The sequence below is a fragment of the Achroia grisella genome, unplaced genomic scaffold (assembly GCF_030625045.1).
Source record: "Achroia grisella isolate CSIRO2021 unplaced genomic scaffold, CSIRO_AGI_Agris_v1 utg779, whole genome shotgun sequence".
In the NCBI taxonomy this organism is placed as follows: Eukaryota; Metazoa; Arthropoda; class Insecta; order Lepidoptera; family Pyralidae; genus Achroia; species Achroia grisella.
Window position 1 is genome coordinate 1,270,281 of NW_026713019.1, and position 19,578 is coordinate 1,289,858.

Here is a 19,578-nt window from a genome sequence, read left to right on the forward strand (position 1 = left end):
TCCACCTGACGAGGTGTCCATTACCAACAATCTGGCCCAGCTATAGCATATTACAGTAGAATAGGTGGTATCAGTGAACGATAAGCTGTGAATGAAAGTTGGCAGATAACGCGTGCAGACCAACAGTGTCAAGGTCACACCGCACGCGTTGTGTACACAATGAAGTGCCAACTATGTTGTGTCGCCACGATTTAATGCGTATGAGCATTTCACATTACACGGAATTATATGTGAATGAATCTAATACATGCCTTCGATACATAGCATTCTGGATAGCGCTATATTACATGACTCAATGAAAAGATATAAACATTCCACATTATTTCAATCGTGCGTAATCTAATGGTGCATTCATTCAAATTCTTCTCCTACTATTAATACTTTTTTGTAGTGTAAACAAAGCTACTAAGATATTATATTTGGTGCCTCTATATTAGTTATATTATTTTAGAGTATTTTTATTGAATGCAATTTATCTGATTCTATGATCGAGCTCCTATACTATGTACTTTGTTATTGTAACTTCACCGTTAAATACTTAGATCAAAAGAGTGGATGCTCAACTTTCCTTATTCCTTAACTCTTTATTAAATATGAATGGCTTAAAACGATTCTGAATGATCATTGCTCATCAAAGACGCAAGTGTTGTTTATATGTTGATTTAACTAGTTCCATATTTTAGCTCTTATTATATATCCAACTCGTGTTTTAGTGTTAATTAAATTCCGTTGCTTGAAATAAAAAATATTATTAATCTTCACATCTTTCAAATCTTTTATCAAAATTATTCATTTTAACTTATATAAGTTAGCTATATTATTATTATCAGATTATATATTCGTGCTGCTTACATTCAAAATTCAAGTTTATGGTCCACGCGTATCGCTCTTACTCTATTATTAATCACTATATCTCTATTGATGTCATCGAATCAAATTCCTGTGTTGCGCGTCGTGCAGACAGCGTGGGGCCAACAAAAGCCATGAGGCAATCAGCTTCAATAATCTGTGCCCCATGGCCTTTGTATTTTACCGTGGAATGTCACGGTAGTGCGACTAGAAGCTATTTAAATGATAATTTGACATCAATTTACATTGATGTAATTACGATAAGTACATTAATGTAATACTTCCGTGGAGGTCTGGTATAGGAAATTAGAGTCCAAATAAAAATTACAAAGGTTACCTACTTTCATAAGAGTCTACTAGCGAAGTGGCCTTAAAAGAGTTTTCATTTTCAACATATTTTCAAAACGCGGAGAATTTTCATTTGCCCGTTTTCGCCAATTTGCTTAGTTGCGTTGCATTTATGTCGTGCAGAAACTGTTTTTGTTTTTTGTGTTGTTGTTTATTTATGTTGTACAGACTGTATTCGTAAATGTCCATACATAAGACGCTATTTGTATACGACCGAACCTATTTCTAATAATTATATCTATTATTAAATATATCTATTATAATAATCTCACAAAGTTATAATAATGTCTGTCGGTTAAATTGGACTGCACTCGGGCGAAGCCGATATGAAGCCACCAGTAATTAAAAAGTAAGTAGTAAAATTATTAAACTAATTGATAAACCTACGACCACTATATTTAGGGTAATATTTGCAGTAGTCGTAAAACTACAATTTTATTACGCTTAACACTACCTATTGGTTACAATTAACATCATAATTATAGAGGAACTTATTCTATTATAATGTTTAATATTACCATATGGTACTGAGGTAGAAAATATTAAAGGATAGTAAACATGCCAAGGTTACCTGAAACTGTATGACAGTTTAAAATAAGCTTTAAAGAGCTAAATACAAGAACTAAATTAAATGAATGAAAGGCCCCTCCTTTATAGTAATCCCGAATAGCCCCTGTCCGCATTAGTGCCGGCTGTCCACCCTTGTTCGAATACAAAGCTCGCGACAATTTAAACTAGTAAATCGCTTAATCCAATAAAAACCCATTCTGCATTAGAGCGTGAAGAGCAAGTGGGCACTGAAATGATTATTAACTATGTCAATATTTTATTTACTCTCGTCATGAGATCATAGTAACTGGGTGGTTTGCTATTGCGATTTTACTTTATGCCGTGAATTTGAACCTAGTAGACACCAAAAAGCTTTGTTCTTTTATATATATATATATATATATATTAATATGCGTCTTGATAGTAGGTACGTGATCAAAAAGATATAGACTTATTTTTTTATAATATAGGATCGTGAAAAGTACACATAAAATAATCATACATCATGTTTCCCAAATTTAGCGCGAGCAAAGCCTAGCCAGTTAGACAATGAAACAAGTAAAAAACGAAATTAAACAAACACACATACGTCCTATGAACAAAGTAACAATTAGAAAGGCTTCGGTACAAGCGGGGGGTGGGGATGAAGCCGACGGCACCGGCATTGCAATAGGGGACAAAACAAAGTATCCAATTTCTCCACTTCCCCACTTCCGACACAATTACGACACAATATTGTGGGGCTGTGGCGGCGCGCTCCGACCGCAGCCTGCCTGAAATCTAGGCACCGCTGCAATCTCGTTACGGAACATAAAATACACTCTCATTGTTCGCCATAGATTTTTTCGCAAGACCTATTCAAACAAAGAAACCTGTGTACCACCACTTAAATGCCATCATAAAATCTACAGGTGGTTTCATTTCCGCTCGCCACTCATATTGTTTGTTGTGCATTGCTGCGTAAAACATGAATTTATCATCGTCACGTCGCGTTATGTAGATAAATCAGACATCATCAAATTGAGAGGAACTTTATGTTGAAAATTTATTTAGTTATTATGTCATATATTAAAATTATTATTAACAGTAGTTGAGATAGTCATGTGAAGCGTCAAAATGTGAAATTAATACATAGGCACTTAGTAACAGGGAAAACTAAGTTTTCAACAGCAATGTGCATTGATAACCCTTAAGATTTTTTTTTTCATATAAATGCATTTAAGTCGTACCATCTTCAAATTAGATGTTACATAAATGATTAATTAAATCATATTATTAATATTATAAACGCATTTTGTGAGTATGGGTGGATGTTTGTTACTCGTTCAAACAAAAACTACGGAACGGATTTTGGTGAAATTTTACAGTGGTATACCTTATTGTCTATATGTATTACCTAATTTCACATAAGGTATATCCTTATGTGAAATTTTTAGCGTATATGTATACCTTAAATATTTCACGCGGGTGAAACCGCGGGTACAGCTAGTATTACTATAATTTAATGTTTTAAGACTATATGTATATTGTGATCAGAATTTAACTAACTCTGCTATGTCATTTGCTAATAATTTGTACGTAAACGTAATTTGCAAATTATTTCATCTAAATATTGAAATATGCTCTCGTATCTCCTAATAATGATGATCATAAGCTAATAACTCATAGCTCTAAAGTACGAGAGTAAATACAACAATAAAAGGCACAAATATTTACAAAACAAGAAAAGTACTGTTGAGTAATACAAAAGCTCTTATCGCCCGAAGCGTTGCGATCCATTAAAGACACTTTACAAAGATTTGAGAGCGCAACTGTTACTGCGATCACCAGAATTTGAGGACCTCCCCTGACGTTAACGTGTTTTTACCAAGCAGACAAAATAAGCAACATGTACAGTCTCTTATAGATCATGTTAAATTGGTCAAACAAGGGCACTCAGCTTTCAAACCAAACACTCGTCGCGTCATAATCATGTGACCCTGTCGATAAAGAACATACAAACACTTGATACGTGCCAATCATTCAGTCGCCAAAACACAGTAAAACATTGTCATTAGACCATGATGAGATAAAATTTAGAATGCAATACCTTGCAGTTAGCAATTAAAAATACATCGGATACAATATATAAGTGGTATATTTTTGCATAACACAGTTTAGGTTATTACAACACCAAAAACAAAAACTATTAATTTTAATAATATCTGTATTGTCTCGTGGCGAGTCTGCAGTTAATGACACATCAGTTTGCTGGGTTCCCCCATTTGTCAAGTCAATTTAATGGTTCATTTCAAGATGGGTGTTTCACGAAGCTCAAATAAACAAACTTATTCTCGTGACTAAGGTACGCAACACCAGTTTGTTAATGTTAGTAACAGACATGGCTATACCAAGCTGCAAATCCTTAAAACTAAATGTTAACCTTGTGATATTTTATCCTGTCTGCTTACTTGTGACTCACGATCTTATTGTCTACCCAAAACATATTGTAATCAAGGCCAAAGCCACAAGCAGCGGAAACTTAAATATTATATGTACAGTGACCTGCATTATATTGCTTTTTAATCATTATTGCATGTAACTACGCCAATATTCTTATTTAACAGTGATAGAAGATGCAGGTATTATTACTTTAATTTCTATCACACAGATAGAAATATTTTACTAAGTGTTTTTTCATATAGTTTTCAATGCAAACAGGACAGGTGTGTCTGTGATATTGCTATACAACGTAAGATTATTTACTTAGAAAATAACACCGTTGAAAGTGGCTGAGTAGTAAACAACCATCTTTTTCTAATAATTAATATTCTTAGAAAAAGACGGTATGAATATTCTTCTAAATATTGGGTTCATACTTACAAATCAATAAATAGTGCTGGGAACTTGTTCTACGGATATAATGAATACATAACCAGTAAAAAGTCGTCTGCGTGAGTACCACACGTACGCCTATTTCAGTCGCCAAGTATCTTGCTTTGTAGATTAGCGTATTTCAGTTATAGGATACACATTAGATAATAAAATTACAGAATAAGAGGCATATCATCTAGGTCTTCCCAAATGGAAAGGCATGACTTGTATCACGGGTCACACAATATCGTGATGTCTATAGTGCTGTTCATGTATATGGACGACGGTTACCGTTTATTACACTAGATAGATAATCAACTTTATTGCCATTCCAATTACATACAAAAAAATTCTAAAATCCAGCTTAGAACTTCACTTACCTGGATCGACTGCCAGTTGTCTGTAAACCGCTAGTGCGACATCATCTTCGCTAACAAAGTCCCATAGTCCGTCGCATGCCACCACTACAAAGTCTTCATCACCGTCCAAGTCAACAGTTGCGATTTCTGGTCGAGCCGTCACGTATGGTTTGTACTGAGCGTCACCTGTTATAATCATAATTAGAATAGTAGTAGTGTATAGTACGTGAAAGTTCTATACGGCTTTTGCTGTAGTTATGCACTGTAAATTCTTCAAGATTTTGATAACAATCACGTTGTATTTTATTTTGAACTAGCCGTTCCTGCGACTTCGTCTGCGTGGAATTTAACTTATTTTTTCTAAAATAAAAGTAGTCTAAGTTATTCCTTATTACATCAGCTACCTGATCCCAAAAATCATCTAATAAAAAAAGTCCCGTCAACTCGGTCCAACCATTTGGGAGATTAGCCGGAACAAACAGACAGACAAAAATTCAATATTACAAACAGACACTCCAATTTTATTTATATGTATAGATGTATAGATTACGTCTATGCGGAAATGAGGAACTAATGGCTTTTTGAGTCATTAGACAACTAAATATGGCATCGATGCGCAGGGTAGTGAAAACAATATTGTTTCAAGTAATAAGTACATACAGGCAGAGAATATACTACAAACAGACTCCAATCGTGTTCACCAGCGGATTATTCAAAAGCTACTTGTCATATTATTAACCCATTACTTCCCAAGCATCGATGTAATAGGATTAAGGTCTTAATACATTAAAAAAGTTATAATATGTATTAAACGTACAATAAATGTAGTGTCCTAAAAATAGGACAGTGGGAAGGAATGGGTTAAACTAATTTATACGAGACACGAGTAACGCTCAAATAAAAAACAATCATCAAAATTGCTACAGGCAGCAAAAAGTTCAGAGATAACTAGCATAAAAAATAAACATATGAACTGAGAACCTCCGCAATCGTATATCACGTAGGTTTTAGGAAACTTCTTATACAAGTAAAGGAGCTGTGTAGGTTTTGTCGGTAAGATTAATTTGTATATCAATATTAATACTATATAATCAAATTATTAATACCTACAATACAACACTTTTACAAACTCCTATAGAATAACCAATCACTACTACAAAATCTATGTACCTCGATATATAGATAATTTATAAACAAAATGTCAATCAGGGGATTGTAAAATGAGAGAATGAAAAATTCAGACCCTCAGTAGTCTACTCAGCGATTGCAAATCTAAAAACGTACTAGTATAAATATCTAACCAATATTATTTATTGTTGGTGAAGATTATAGAATAACAGAAGATTATCTTCTTAAAATAAACATTTTTTCTCAATCAAGATACTACCATTTCTAATACGCTAATACTTTCTACACAAAACCTTGTTGAAGTAAACTATACCTGCGTAATATTTCCGTACAACAGTATCAGTCTAATCTTGCATGAAAGCTTGAGTGTAAACCCTGAGATTGTAGGGGAGTTTGAGCAAACATTTCCGAACTTAATCTCCCGTGGAACGCAAAATCGATGAATTTTGTTCTCAATACGTGAGGGATAAACGACAGTCTTGCCTACGGAAAGCTGTGAAGAAAATGTCAACATTATTTTGTAACTAAGCCGTCACCGTCCATCTATCTATTGAAATAGTGCTGTGTAGGTAACTGTCGATTAATTTATCGAACAAAATAATAACAATTAATTAGATTTAAATATGCGAGTGATAAATATAATCTGGTATACTGATATGAATTAAGTTATTGGGGTGTATCTGATAAGGTTAAACTAACAAAAGCGAAATAGCATCAATACATTGATACCTGAGGCATATTACCTGACCTTTACATTTACATAATTAAATAAAAATCTACATAGTTTCTTTATAGTCAGTAAAATTCTGACACAATAGATTTGTTTTATGTTTAGTTTTTTAATTAAATGGACTTGAAATAAGTAAATGTAATAACTAAATGCTCTATATATAGCTAAAATTTAATAGAAGTCAAAAAATAGAAAATAAAATTTCGATAATCGGTCACCTTGCCCGTTTCTACGGACGACAATGCATCGCCTATCCAAGTGATCGATAAAGGTGCGTGCAATGGGGCTATGTTATGGCGCTGCAGGGGCGCGAGGGCGCAAGGGCGGCATGCGACTCACCGGCGCCCGGCCGGCCGCCCGTCCGACCGACAGACAGACATGCACCAACATTCATTTATACGTATATGTCTATAAAGACTTCACCACATTGTCAGCGAGAACGCATTAGCATGCTATACTTTTACAGTGATAAATACCTAGATATCTACTATCATAACGTTATTTTAGATGTTTGATGTTTTTATTAGTGATATTTGCCATTCCAGAGTACTAAGATGTTATATGCATATATATTGTTTAGTGAATAAGGCTTTGCTGAGTAAAAAGGTTTTAATAAAAAAATTTAATTTATTTATAGTAAATGGACTGGAACTTACTGGAATAAAACATATTTTAAGTGAAGCCTAAAAGTCAAAATAATTTAGGTAGGTAGAACACTTTTGGCTACTTATTTAAGTCCTATGTTCATTTTTACTATCACTATTGTGCAATACGGCTAACCATTACAGTTGCGTAAAATAATCACAATACATAAGTGAAAAACGTACACAAATCAGCTAAGCCGTTTCTGTGATTAGCGTCCATAAGCGGACAGAAATACAAAAAAAATCACATTTTTTTACATGCCGTTGTGGTGATAAAGTTTCACAATAATGCTTTTTGTCACATATGTATTTTTCAATACAGACAGCCATCACTTACCTACAGGATATTATCAAATATAGGTAATCTGAGAAATTAATCACTTTTAAGTTTTGGATGATATGCTTGATTGAGGTATCACATCTTAAAAAAGATTTCAAATATTAAAGCGTCAGCGTCGTCCCGCTCCGCCACCGACAATGTGGTAAAGCCTTTAAATTGAACCCTGCGGTAGCCCCTAGATTCGAAACTGTGATATACTTAATAAAAAATCGATAATGTATCTGTATGTACCGGTCAATTTAACGGAATTGCAATTATAATTGTATTAGTTGAGTAACTTAATCAACAGTATTAAAATAGTCATCTCTTAATACATTTATTCTTAATGCAAATTGGAGGAAACAGAACAAGTGTAGTTGTACACATTAATTATATTCCATTTTTAAAAAATATTTCTTGGTATGAGATAAAACAAATGAAATCTATTCAATAACCTATTTCCTTCATTTCATACATTTATAATAATCGAGATAGTATCCATTCTCCATTAATATACCTTTTAGTAATAATGTATTTATTTTTAGATAAGTCATGTTAGATCACCAATTACAGCAAATGACGATTAATTTTTACAAGCGACTGCATGTCTATATAACATTACGCGATATCCTAGGCACTAAATGGGTTTCAATTGATATGGTAATTATTTTTTTACGGATCAAAATATACTTGTAATTGTGAATCTTCATTTCATAATTTGACAATACTACACATAGACACCAGATACCCAGACACGTCAAACTTAAATCTCTCATTTTAAATCGCGCTTTAGTAATAGATTTTTTTCTATCCTGTTTATTATAAAACTATATATATATATAATATAGATACTATAACTTTTATAAAGTACTTCCACATACATTAGTAATAAACTAAGTAGTACTTATCCTGTATCTATGAATTTACAATACACATTACCCAACTATGACACGTAACCAAAACAAAGTACTGTATGCGGTAATCCCGAACATGGAATATCTGTGTAGTAACAAACACGGAAATATCTTCACATTCTCAATGTAAGCATATGAGAATGTGATATTTCCGTTTAGCAGTCATTGCCAGAACCACCGGCTATACTTTTCTTCTCGTCAATTAGGATATTGTATCTACTTCCCAATGACAATGTAACTAATCGTAACTAAATGTGAGTTAATAAAACTATCACTCATCATCAAATTTGCATATTTGATATATGCAAATTACAGTTACAGAAATATTTCATTAGTACGATGTAATATTATGAACGGGTTATAAGTTAAAAAAAAACATTTATAGTGCTACAGAGGCCATTCTCAAATAACAACCCAAAAACATTGTTTTTACGTTTTTTTTGTACCTTACAAATTGATGACAGAAGTATGACATTGCAGTTCATCTTCCCTAACGCAACAAGGCAGCACAGTTAAGGTTGCCAGCGTTCCCGAATTAAAGAGGATAATCCGAAATTTGTATTTATTATTTCCCTGTGTAAAAATATTATTCAGCTTCTGTAATTATCAAATTCATTATTATGAATACAAAAGTTATTGTTATGTTTTAAAACTGATACTACTATATACTTAATCATCGAGAAGTATCAATGTAATTCATATACTCCTAGATAAGTATGATTTGTTAAAATTAAACAAGTGTATATTCTTGAACCTTCTCACTAAATCGTGTTAATTCTCCCAATTTTTCTTTTATACATTAAATCTAATAAAGTCAGATTAATATAGTTACCATTGAAGAGGTGATGAGATGAAATATAGAATTACAATGTACTTAATCCAAAATGAAAACCCATACACAATTTCTAGCAAAATTTATTACGCTTAAAAATATTTGTGGAATATGCAAAAGTGTGCAGGGGATGAGAAATAATACAGTCTGTATTACTGCTTTTAAGCTTCGTTTGGCTTGGTCTCTCGTTTTTTACGTAACAATCTGTATATACATATACTGTTGGTAGTCTGAGCTGCCATTATTTTATTAGGATAAAGTTGTTCAGCTTCATGAATACCCATTATTCACTGGTCTTCAGCTAAATATAGTCATAATAACCACAACCGTTGTATAATAAAAATATTATTTTGAAAGCCTTGTTTTATTCATTCACGATTATTTAAAAAACCTCGTGTTCTCTACTTATATTTAGAACAGTTGGCAGCCTTATGCAGGGCTTCAGCTAACAGCTTAATGATTGGCACGCGCGCGTAATGATCACGCCCATTGTGATCCGCGCCCGCTCCGCTCAGCGCTCGCGACTGTACCGCAATAACAATAAAACGAGCGATTAACTACACGTTAGCACCCGCAGACTCCACCTTACGTACCCCAAATTGAGTTATGATTTTAGCACCCTATTAACATAAATGTCACGAATTCTGTTTCCGATTAATCATTAACACTAAATTGAAGCATTTTTATTAAACTAGGTTACTTTTGCATAATCCTCTATCAGTGCTCGTAAATTTCATGGGATCCGGAGAATCGTTTAATTGTAAAAATGTAACAAATAGGTGAACAGCATTTTTTCGTATTTATAATATTATTATGAATTTATAACGTACACCAACTAGTCAATTAAGAATTCCCTTAATACACGGAGAGAGTATAAATTCCTATTATTTTTCAAATCCCAATAAAATACTTATAAATATGACATCTATCTACAATATAAATATGACATCTGTACTGTGAGAGCTTCTAGTTATATGTATAGTAAAAGTACCTACATAAGTGGAATAAAAATATTTAATAATTTGCCTGATTGCATCAAATCACTGGATACTGGACAATTTAAAAGAACCTTAAAACAATGGTTATTGTGTAAGTGCTTTTACAACTTAGATGAATATTACCTTGGTGGAGAGGAGAGACAAATTGTTTTGATCTAAGTTGTGTTGTAGATAGTTTTTTTTTTTTTGTTGTAATTTGGTTATTTGATGTAATTGTATATTCTAATTTCATATTGTACGTCCGAAATGGATAAACTGGTCGTCTCCATATATGATGTAACACAGTTATAGACAATAAATGCTTATCTTATTATTATTAGCTTCTCAATATATTTATGAAAATATCATGTATGCCAGGAAGAATATAGACAGTTTCAAAAGAGTTAGTGATTGCACTAATAAAAGCTTACGTAACAATAACAAACAGATTTTACTTAAATGTCGTTTGGCTAAAGTTAGTAATTCGTTTTATGGCAATTGCGTAAGGTTTTACAATAAAATACCAGAGTCTGTTATAAATCTGCCAGAAAAAAGATTTAAATGTCAAATAAAACACTTCCTTTGCAAAAAAGCTTACTATAAAATTGAAGAATTCGTTAACGATAATAATGTTTTTGTAGAAAAATTTTAAATACATAGCACTGACAATATTATCTGATTACACTAATAATGAGTGCGTAGCGATTTCTATGTTGATTGTCGCATGCCTCTTACTTGTTACACTGTAATTATTTATATAAAAAAAAACATCTATTAAAAAGAGCAACACACAAGTTTCTTGCTCATTCTTCTTGTGATGAATCTGCATTCCGAATGAGTGGTAGAATCAAAATATGACTATTCAAAAGTGCTTGTAATGAGTTTATTTGAATAAAGATTATTTCTACGTCTATTTCTATTTCTTGATAGTCCCAAGTATGGCTTTATCTTATATCAAGACTAGATATAACAACGGTGTTTTTATAGAAAATTCTATGTATTTAAATTATATATACCAGCGGAAAACTTTTGGGTACAGCAAATTGCTATACAATGTAGATAACTATTCGTTCATATAATTTTGGATTTAAATAGCTAATAAATACACACTAACAAGCTACTATTTATTTTTAATAGTTGCCTATTGTTTGCTTGACGTAGTGTTTTACTGGCTTGTAATGTAATAAAAATGCTAGAATAACGATCACACTCGTTGATTGTTCATGTGTGATAAAAATGAGAAAGATCTTTTTAAAATTTTCTAAAAGACTCACTTGCTCACTTTGTCAAGATTCTGATCAAGCTAACTATCTGCATGATGGCATACAGATATCGCAGGCTATGACCGTTATTTTCTATAGTATAGACATAATGACTTAATAGTAATTTGATGATAAACTACATCAGAAACATCACTGATTCTCGACATTTGTGATCGTCACATTAACAGCTTAAGTGAAATTACAAGGTATGACACGGCAGATCACCTTAATCATAATAATGGCAAATTATAGGAGATGTCATTTTATGATATGTGATGAACTATGTTGGGAAACACCACATGGGAACAACTAAGAAGCGTTAATAAATGACTCAGAGGTAGTTTAATAAAACACCCAGCAGATAAATTTGTAGTCATAAGCAGTGATAAGAATAATTAATAAAATATAATCATGATAAGTAATATTGTTTGTATTGGTCTGGATGTTTTCTACGTATATTAGGTATGTTTTTACTAAAAATATATTTAGGTATTTCTATCAGTTGTCTAGTAAGATCTGCTTAGCTTGAAACTAAATGGCGTGAATTGTCCAAGGTTATTATTATTATTATTTATATACCTTGACACAATCTAAAATTAAATTACTGCACTTATCTTTTAATAATTATGATGTATGGTACAATATTTAACTATTATTATTTATGCACGACTGTACAACGTGTCATGTCCCCGGAAAACTAATATAATTAATTGTAACTCTAGACAAGTTTATTCATTGTGGTTTTAATATCAAACGATTATATTATATGGTAAGTGACGTATCAAATTATTATTATGCTTGTACAATGTGTACAATGTTTATAAGACAAAGTCAAAAATTTCCTTACAAAAGAACAATAAATCTGTCATTTTTTTATACTACGACGATGGCGGCAAACACGCATACAGCCCATCTGTTAGTAAACCTATGAAACACCAGGAGTGCCACGTGCGACGTAGTCTACGAAAGCGTTAAATAAGATAAGAAGAATAGATTCCCATTTGATAATTTTTATTCACTTACTTTACATTTATGTACATCTGTATATATTACCTGGTGAGAGACTATGAGGAAGGTAAATCTAAGTCTGTCTGAGTACTTAGTTTTCACAACTGAAATTTCGTAGAGGCTTGACTTGGTCTAATCCTAAATAAAGGTATTGACTACATTTTTTAAATGACTATAAAGTAGACATTACTTATAAGAAATGTTGCGGATAAAATGTTAGTTATATACATTATAATTTTTATTAAGATATAAAGAAAGCTTTGGTTATTCTTACCAATGGCACGTGAGACCGCTAGCTGTCCGTTGACTCTCCAAGTACCCCAGAACATGACCGTGCCTCCTGAAGACTCTATTCGTTCTCTCTCGTCCTGTAAATATTATACTTGTTTATCAACTGATTTTTGAAAATCGCAATACTAAAATGACATTATATATATTCACGTTACGTTTAGGTTAGGTTAGGTTAGGTTACGATATAGAAGTTTAATAAAATGGTTAATTTGACATGATTTTGGGTATGGTTACTATACGGTATATACATATACGGCCAATACGGTACTATACGGTATTGGCGTCTCTTAAATGGTTATGGTTACGTCCCTTATAATTCTATCACAATCAAGACCTGTCCAGTAGTTTGTTAATTATATATTTAAATAAAGTTTGGCCGATTGAAGTCGGTTTTATCCTGGAATAAAAATTAATGGAGGGATTCATAATATTAATTATATGTATATATAAATTTACTTATATACCTTATTTTAAGCTCATCCTATCATATTCAACTGGTGCACTGCTTACGTATACCATTAGGGTAGGCACACTATTCCATACTCATTCCTAAAAAATACTCGTATATACTTTTGTCAACACTACTCATTATCACAATGGCTATATTATGGAGATCATGTATGATTATTAGTTTATTTTGTAACAAATTATTTAATAATAGAAAAATAAACTAACTTTAAGCGTTCGCAGTCATGGACATAATCCAGTTGATCTAAGACGCTCCTTATAAAGTTCTTTAATCAGATCGATCGCACAACAATGGATCGTTATCAAAATATATAGTCTATCAATAGAAGCAATGATTATGACAAAACAACGAGAGCAGGTTAACGATAATATCTATATTATGAAAAGGTGTACCAGAAGCCATTGAACTCTCCTTGAAAGTGTACAACTAATCACTCATACTAATTAATAATAAGTTTATTACATAACGAATATTTACGATAGGCTCTCTCCTATCAATAATAATATTAATAAAACTTTATTTGCTCAAAACCACAGTACAAAAGGTGTCAATTAAAGTAAAATAAGATCATGTGTTTTGCCAAATTCGGAATTAGTTCACCACGTTTTAAAAAACTAACCCCTTCATCTACATGATTATTTCGTGTATATAGTTATTATAATGTTGTATAAAGTAATTACTTCTCATCAATAGGATAACTAAAAATAACACTCTACCAGTATACTTTATTGTATTTACTTATTGTATAAGTTATTATATAAATTAATTATGTTTAAAATAAACTGGTATTTATAGCATAAATAGTTGTGATTATTATAATAAGAAGGTGCTTTTTACTGTCAAACAGTAATAAAATGTAAGCTATTATCATGGAGTACTTAAGTATCTGTATATTTACGATCAGTTGTTACCTAAGTATCACAAAATAAATGTTTGATTGACTGAATGAAGGAAACAATTGATTTGGAATGCATTTTAGTAATTATAAGACTACTTGCTATTTTAGTTACAAACTCAAAATCAAATGTACCTAGGGTTACCCTACTGTGACAGTACATTATTATTAATTATTATAATAATAATGGACAAAATACACAGCGTCTTATAATCCCAAGCTAATCAATTTCTTTATTTACTCTCTTGCTCCGCAAAAAGTACTGTGTTAAGTGTGTGTGTAGCAGTGTTCTGAAGCTTTGGCACACATATCTATCCGGAATTGCGGCCATATACCAACCCTCATAGCGTGAATTCTTATGATACTTAGCTTAGGACCGGGGATGTCGCGAATCTACATCCGCAAATGCGGAACTTCCGAATCAATTTAGACATCTGCAATCACTTACGCATCCACAATAATCGATGCGGAGTTGCATGCGGACGCGAATGTTGCACAAGCTGCAACAAGAAAGAAATAGCGTGGGGACGGCGCGTATTGATCAATAGGAGCGAATTTCCGTTCGATAACAAGATTCGACGCATTTGTCATTGTTTATTTGTTTACCTTAAATTAAATATTACGTATCAAGTATGAAAAACCATTCTATTCTTGTTACTTTATCCGCATCTGCATCTGCAGATGTGAACGCAAAATAATCCGCATCCGCATTCACATCCACGGACGTGAAAAAAATTCCATCCGCAACATCCCAGCCTAGGAACCTACAGTGTAACATGTTTAAAAGAAATTTAGTTAGTCACCTGTCGGCCAGGTTTATGCGGTCGCACGAGCTGCATAAGTCGCATGCGTTTCGCAAGCAATGCTTGCGAGTCGCCTGCCCACGCCGCCAGCAGTTGCCGCGCTCGCACAGCCACCGCCACAGCAGTGCTGCCGCCGCATGCACGCTGTAAACCAAAACCAGTTGGATAGATTCAGGGTAATACAATAACCATAGGCCACCATAGAAAACTTTAAAAAGAATTTAATAAGGTGTCTAATTTCCATAAAACTTATACTGATATAAGGTAATTTTAATTGGTTTGATTTATACACATTGCATTGCAGTAAATTAAATTATTTGTAATGAAAAATGACAATTACTATATCGTCATTAGGTTATATTATATACGAAATAAAATTACGTATATTTAAAAACTTGTCAATCAAAAATCAAAAAATTATTTCCGACAGTGTCAATTATGTTGTTAGTTTATAAGAACTTTTTCATAATACAATAATAATACTCGAAATTAATTTTGAATATATTTTCAAGAAATCAAGGGTCTTTCAACAAGGTGTTTCTTTTGTTAATTAAAATAATATAATGAATTTAGTTGCCAAAAGTTAAATAGGTTACTATTTCCTTACTTATGTCAACTTTGCTACTTGGTAGTAAAATTCTAAAAAATGTAATTTCGAGCAAGATCTAAAAGAATACCCAAGTTTCTTGCAATTAGTCTGCAATCAAAATGAGCAGTAGAATAATAATATTAAGTGCTTATATCGTACCTCTTGATTACTTTTCCTAATGAACTCCGCGTCCGTCCTGAGGAAAGCATCTCGCATGGCACGGCCTAAATCTCCAGAGAAATGAGGGCTCTCTACCAGGTACTGGTGCAGGTGGGCCGCGCAGTAAGTGGCTGCGGCCGACCCCGCGTGGCCGTCATACACCGCATAGAAACTCGTCTTCTCAGTCGTCTGCAACAAACATGTAGATTTTTTTAAACTTGTATTAAATTATATGATTGTCAGGGGGAATGGGATTGATAGTAATGTGGGCTAATAACTCTATTGGTAGCAATGACCATGTCACTTTGACTCGGTTACCCTTGGAAACCATCATGATAAATTCGTGGTAAATTTACCACTAAGCTAGAGCTAGAGAGCTAACTGACCTGACCTCATGTTCTTTTTATCATCCACTGGTCCCCCGCTAGCGTAAACCTAGTGCACTATTCCATTATTATCCATAAGAAAAAAATATGATTGTCAATCAAGCTGACAGCCCACCTAATGGTAACCGTCGCCTACATACCATAATATTGACTGACCCACCGACACCAACCATAAGGCTACCTCACCTAATTGTCTCTGTTTGCAAACCGTAAGAGAACGTATCATAAATAGAATTGACTACGGCTCCCAACAATAACATAAACGTTTTTCAATCTAACACCGATCGAGGTAAGAATAATCTACAATTAGTCACTCGTTCCCACTTAGCTGGGAATTACCAAATTGCTTTGTTGTGTTAACTGTACGGTGGCTACTGCAATGGGGTGAAATCAGCGCATGGACTATTTTTTTTTCAATTCCTCAGAGTAGCATTGTCTAGGCATGTATACTGTTCAATAATTTAGCGGTAAAATTATTAGAATTTTTTTACACCACAAGAAACAAACGAGCTTGTGGCTCACTTGATGGTGTGATTATCGCACTCGAAATAATAGGGGAATTGCAAGTGCGTTACCGGCTTTTTAAAAAGGACTAAGCTAATTTCTAGAAGGATTCAATATCGTATCGGTTCGGAAATAGCATTGCTGGAAGGTGATTCAACAATGTGGTTGCGTGTGGTAAAAAGATTGCTCAATATTCCACTTCCAATATGTCCTCAAACAGCCGAACATGTGGTTCGGATCATAAGGATCATCATCACAAGACACTGGTGATCTTAATTTATATTAAGCCAAATAACGATGACCATGTAACTCTGGATGCATTTTAGTACTCTCTTAGATTATACTCCAACGAAAATATTATTGTTGGTGTTGACTTTTATGGCAGGCGTCTAATTTGGGGCAGTACTAATGTTAACATTCGTGCAAATCTAGTTTCTGAATTGACGGACGCTAACAATCTGTACCGCTGTAAAGTTGATTAAGATAAGGGTCTGTAAATGTTCTTGTATATATATATATAATAGTTATTCATATACAAGACTTAATTCCATACAATTTCCTAGATTTAACATCACCGGACATCTAAGATACGAAAATTTATTTTTAACAACAGAGTATAGTCAAGATGGAAAACCAATAGGAAGGTTTCCAGTTAAAATGTAATCTATATAAACAAAACAAAGACAGATTAGTCAGTCTATTTATATCTCAAGAACGGCTGGACCTATTTTTATGATCTCTAATTTAATGGATTCATCGTCGCTACAAATAGTAAAATAACAATTAAAACGTAGGACAAACGAACAAAAAAAAATTAAGACAATTAATTTCCTTTTATATGTATGGAACAACTTTTTCTATGATATCTGGATAACTATTATAACTATATCATGATAGAGATCTGAATCACTTACATCAATTCCAAACAACGCTTCCAAGTTGCCTATTTCAACATGTCGGTCTTCCATGACTCTGCGCGAGTTCTTGGTGGCACAGGACACAGTCTTCATATCACGCTGCGTAATCGGCGGGGGCGGTGGCAAAGAGTCCAATTTGGAGTTGTCCAGGTACCGTAGGCACACGCCGATTACGCGAGCTGTGACCGCTTGCATGAGCCGTAACGCAATGTACACTGAAATTAAGATGAACAACTATTGTAGTAAAATATACCATATACCTGTATAGCTATATTAGTATTTATATCTTTAGTACTAGTAGTTTTATAGAATTGTACAACATTAAAATGAAGAGAAAAATATTTTTGATAAGGCTTCATTTTCTGTATGGTAATTCTATATGGTAATAAAAACAGTAATGCATTTTTGTTTCGTCTACCTAAATGTAGACTTTATATTATATTTTTATAAAAACCAAATGAGGTCTTAAGATGAAAATAATAAAAATTGACATTTCACTGTTTTTTATCACAAAAATCAATGAATGATGAAAAACAATCAAATACCGCCTAGGTAAATAGCATATATAAGTCCCTTTAACAAATTTCATGCAGTCGTTATTTGGCTTTCATACAAATAAAATATCAACATAATATTTTGTAAATATAATTTATAAGAAAGGTCATTCTAGAATTTTAATTAGTGATTATCTTAAATTGACGCTAATTTGAACTTGATACGCATATTGACACCTACCTTACCTACTCCACGATAAGATACTTTATACCTACCCAATTATTTTATTTACATTATATATTTATATATAATATTACTACCCAAATTACCCAAATAGCTTCCAAGTGTATAAGAACAGATTCATTATTATATTTACTAAAAAATGTATTATAGTGAATCATACTGTGACAGACGTCACTGATAGAGGGGTTTATTTTTATATCATTGTTATGATGTTCTAATAGCTATATTAAAAATAATGTGTCAGCAATATTATTTTACAGCACAGGCAGGTCTTTTTGGTATACAATTTATGTAAATTCCAACTTGTAAATCAAGATGATTTTGTACATTTCAGATAGTGTGCTATCTCGCATATGTATCCTGACAACTAAAGCCTACTTACTACGGTTGATAAAAATCGAGATTGATACCACAACATAACACATAAGAATTTGAACAATTTGGGTGGTACAATTTAAATTTAGAAAAAGCGGAAACTATTAATGTGATATAATAAACCCGTATAATAAATGAAATGTTAGAGTAGGATTGTAATATATAATAATTATAATATTGAAGGCGGATAGATATTGACTATATCATTATTAAAAAAAATATATTTTCAAATCCTACAAATAAGCAAGTGCAACACATACAAATAACTAATTTAATGATAATGAAAAACATCATTTCATAAATAAAAAAAGATCATTTCATGATCATTTTTTATTTTATTTATCTTTTTATTAAAAAGTTATTTCTAATATTGTTGGAAATATAATTTAATATAATGACTATTGTATGATTAATTTTCCTCCCATCACATTTTTAATTAATTTATTTTTATATATATGTCATACAAATTATTTTATATACCCCGCCATCACTACAACAAAGATAACATTTATAAATCCACCAGTACAATTTCCATACGGATCGGATATAAAGTGTATGACTCAATGCGGTCGAGATCGAGTTCCATCACGGAAAATGACAACAATAACTTATAATTTATGTGACGTCAACAAACAGAAAGACCTACATTAGATTTCATTTTTCCTCACTCATTGAAAACG

General features: G+C 32.6%; 1 protein-coding gene across 1 annotated transcript in view; it reads right to left on the minus strand.

Moving 5' to 3' along the window:
• LOC131850836 (uncharacterized) overlaps window positions 1–19,578 on the minus strand; it is an 85,499-nt gene that overhangs the window by 55,344 nt on the left and 10,577 nt on the right. Inside the window, exons 3-7 of the mRNA XM_059201203.1 lie at window positions 17,783–18,000; window positions 15,979–16,167; window positions 15,231–15,374; window positions 13,047–13,140; window positions 4,980–5,144 (exon numbers count right to left, since the gene is read on the minus strand). Of these exons, the coding sequence (XP_059057186.1) occupies window positions 4,980–5,144; window positions 13,047–13,140; window positions 15,231–15,374; window positions 15,979–16,167; window positions 17,783–18,000 (810 nt within the window). The remainder of the gene's footprint in view (window positions 1–4,979; window positions 5,145–13,046; window positions 13,141–15,230; window positions 15,375–15,978; window positions 16,168–17,782; window positions 18,001–19,578) is intronic.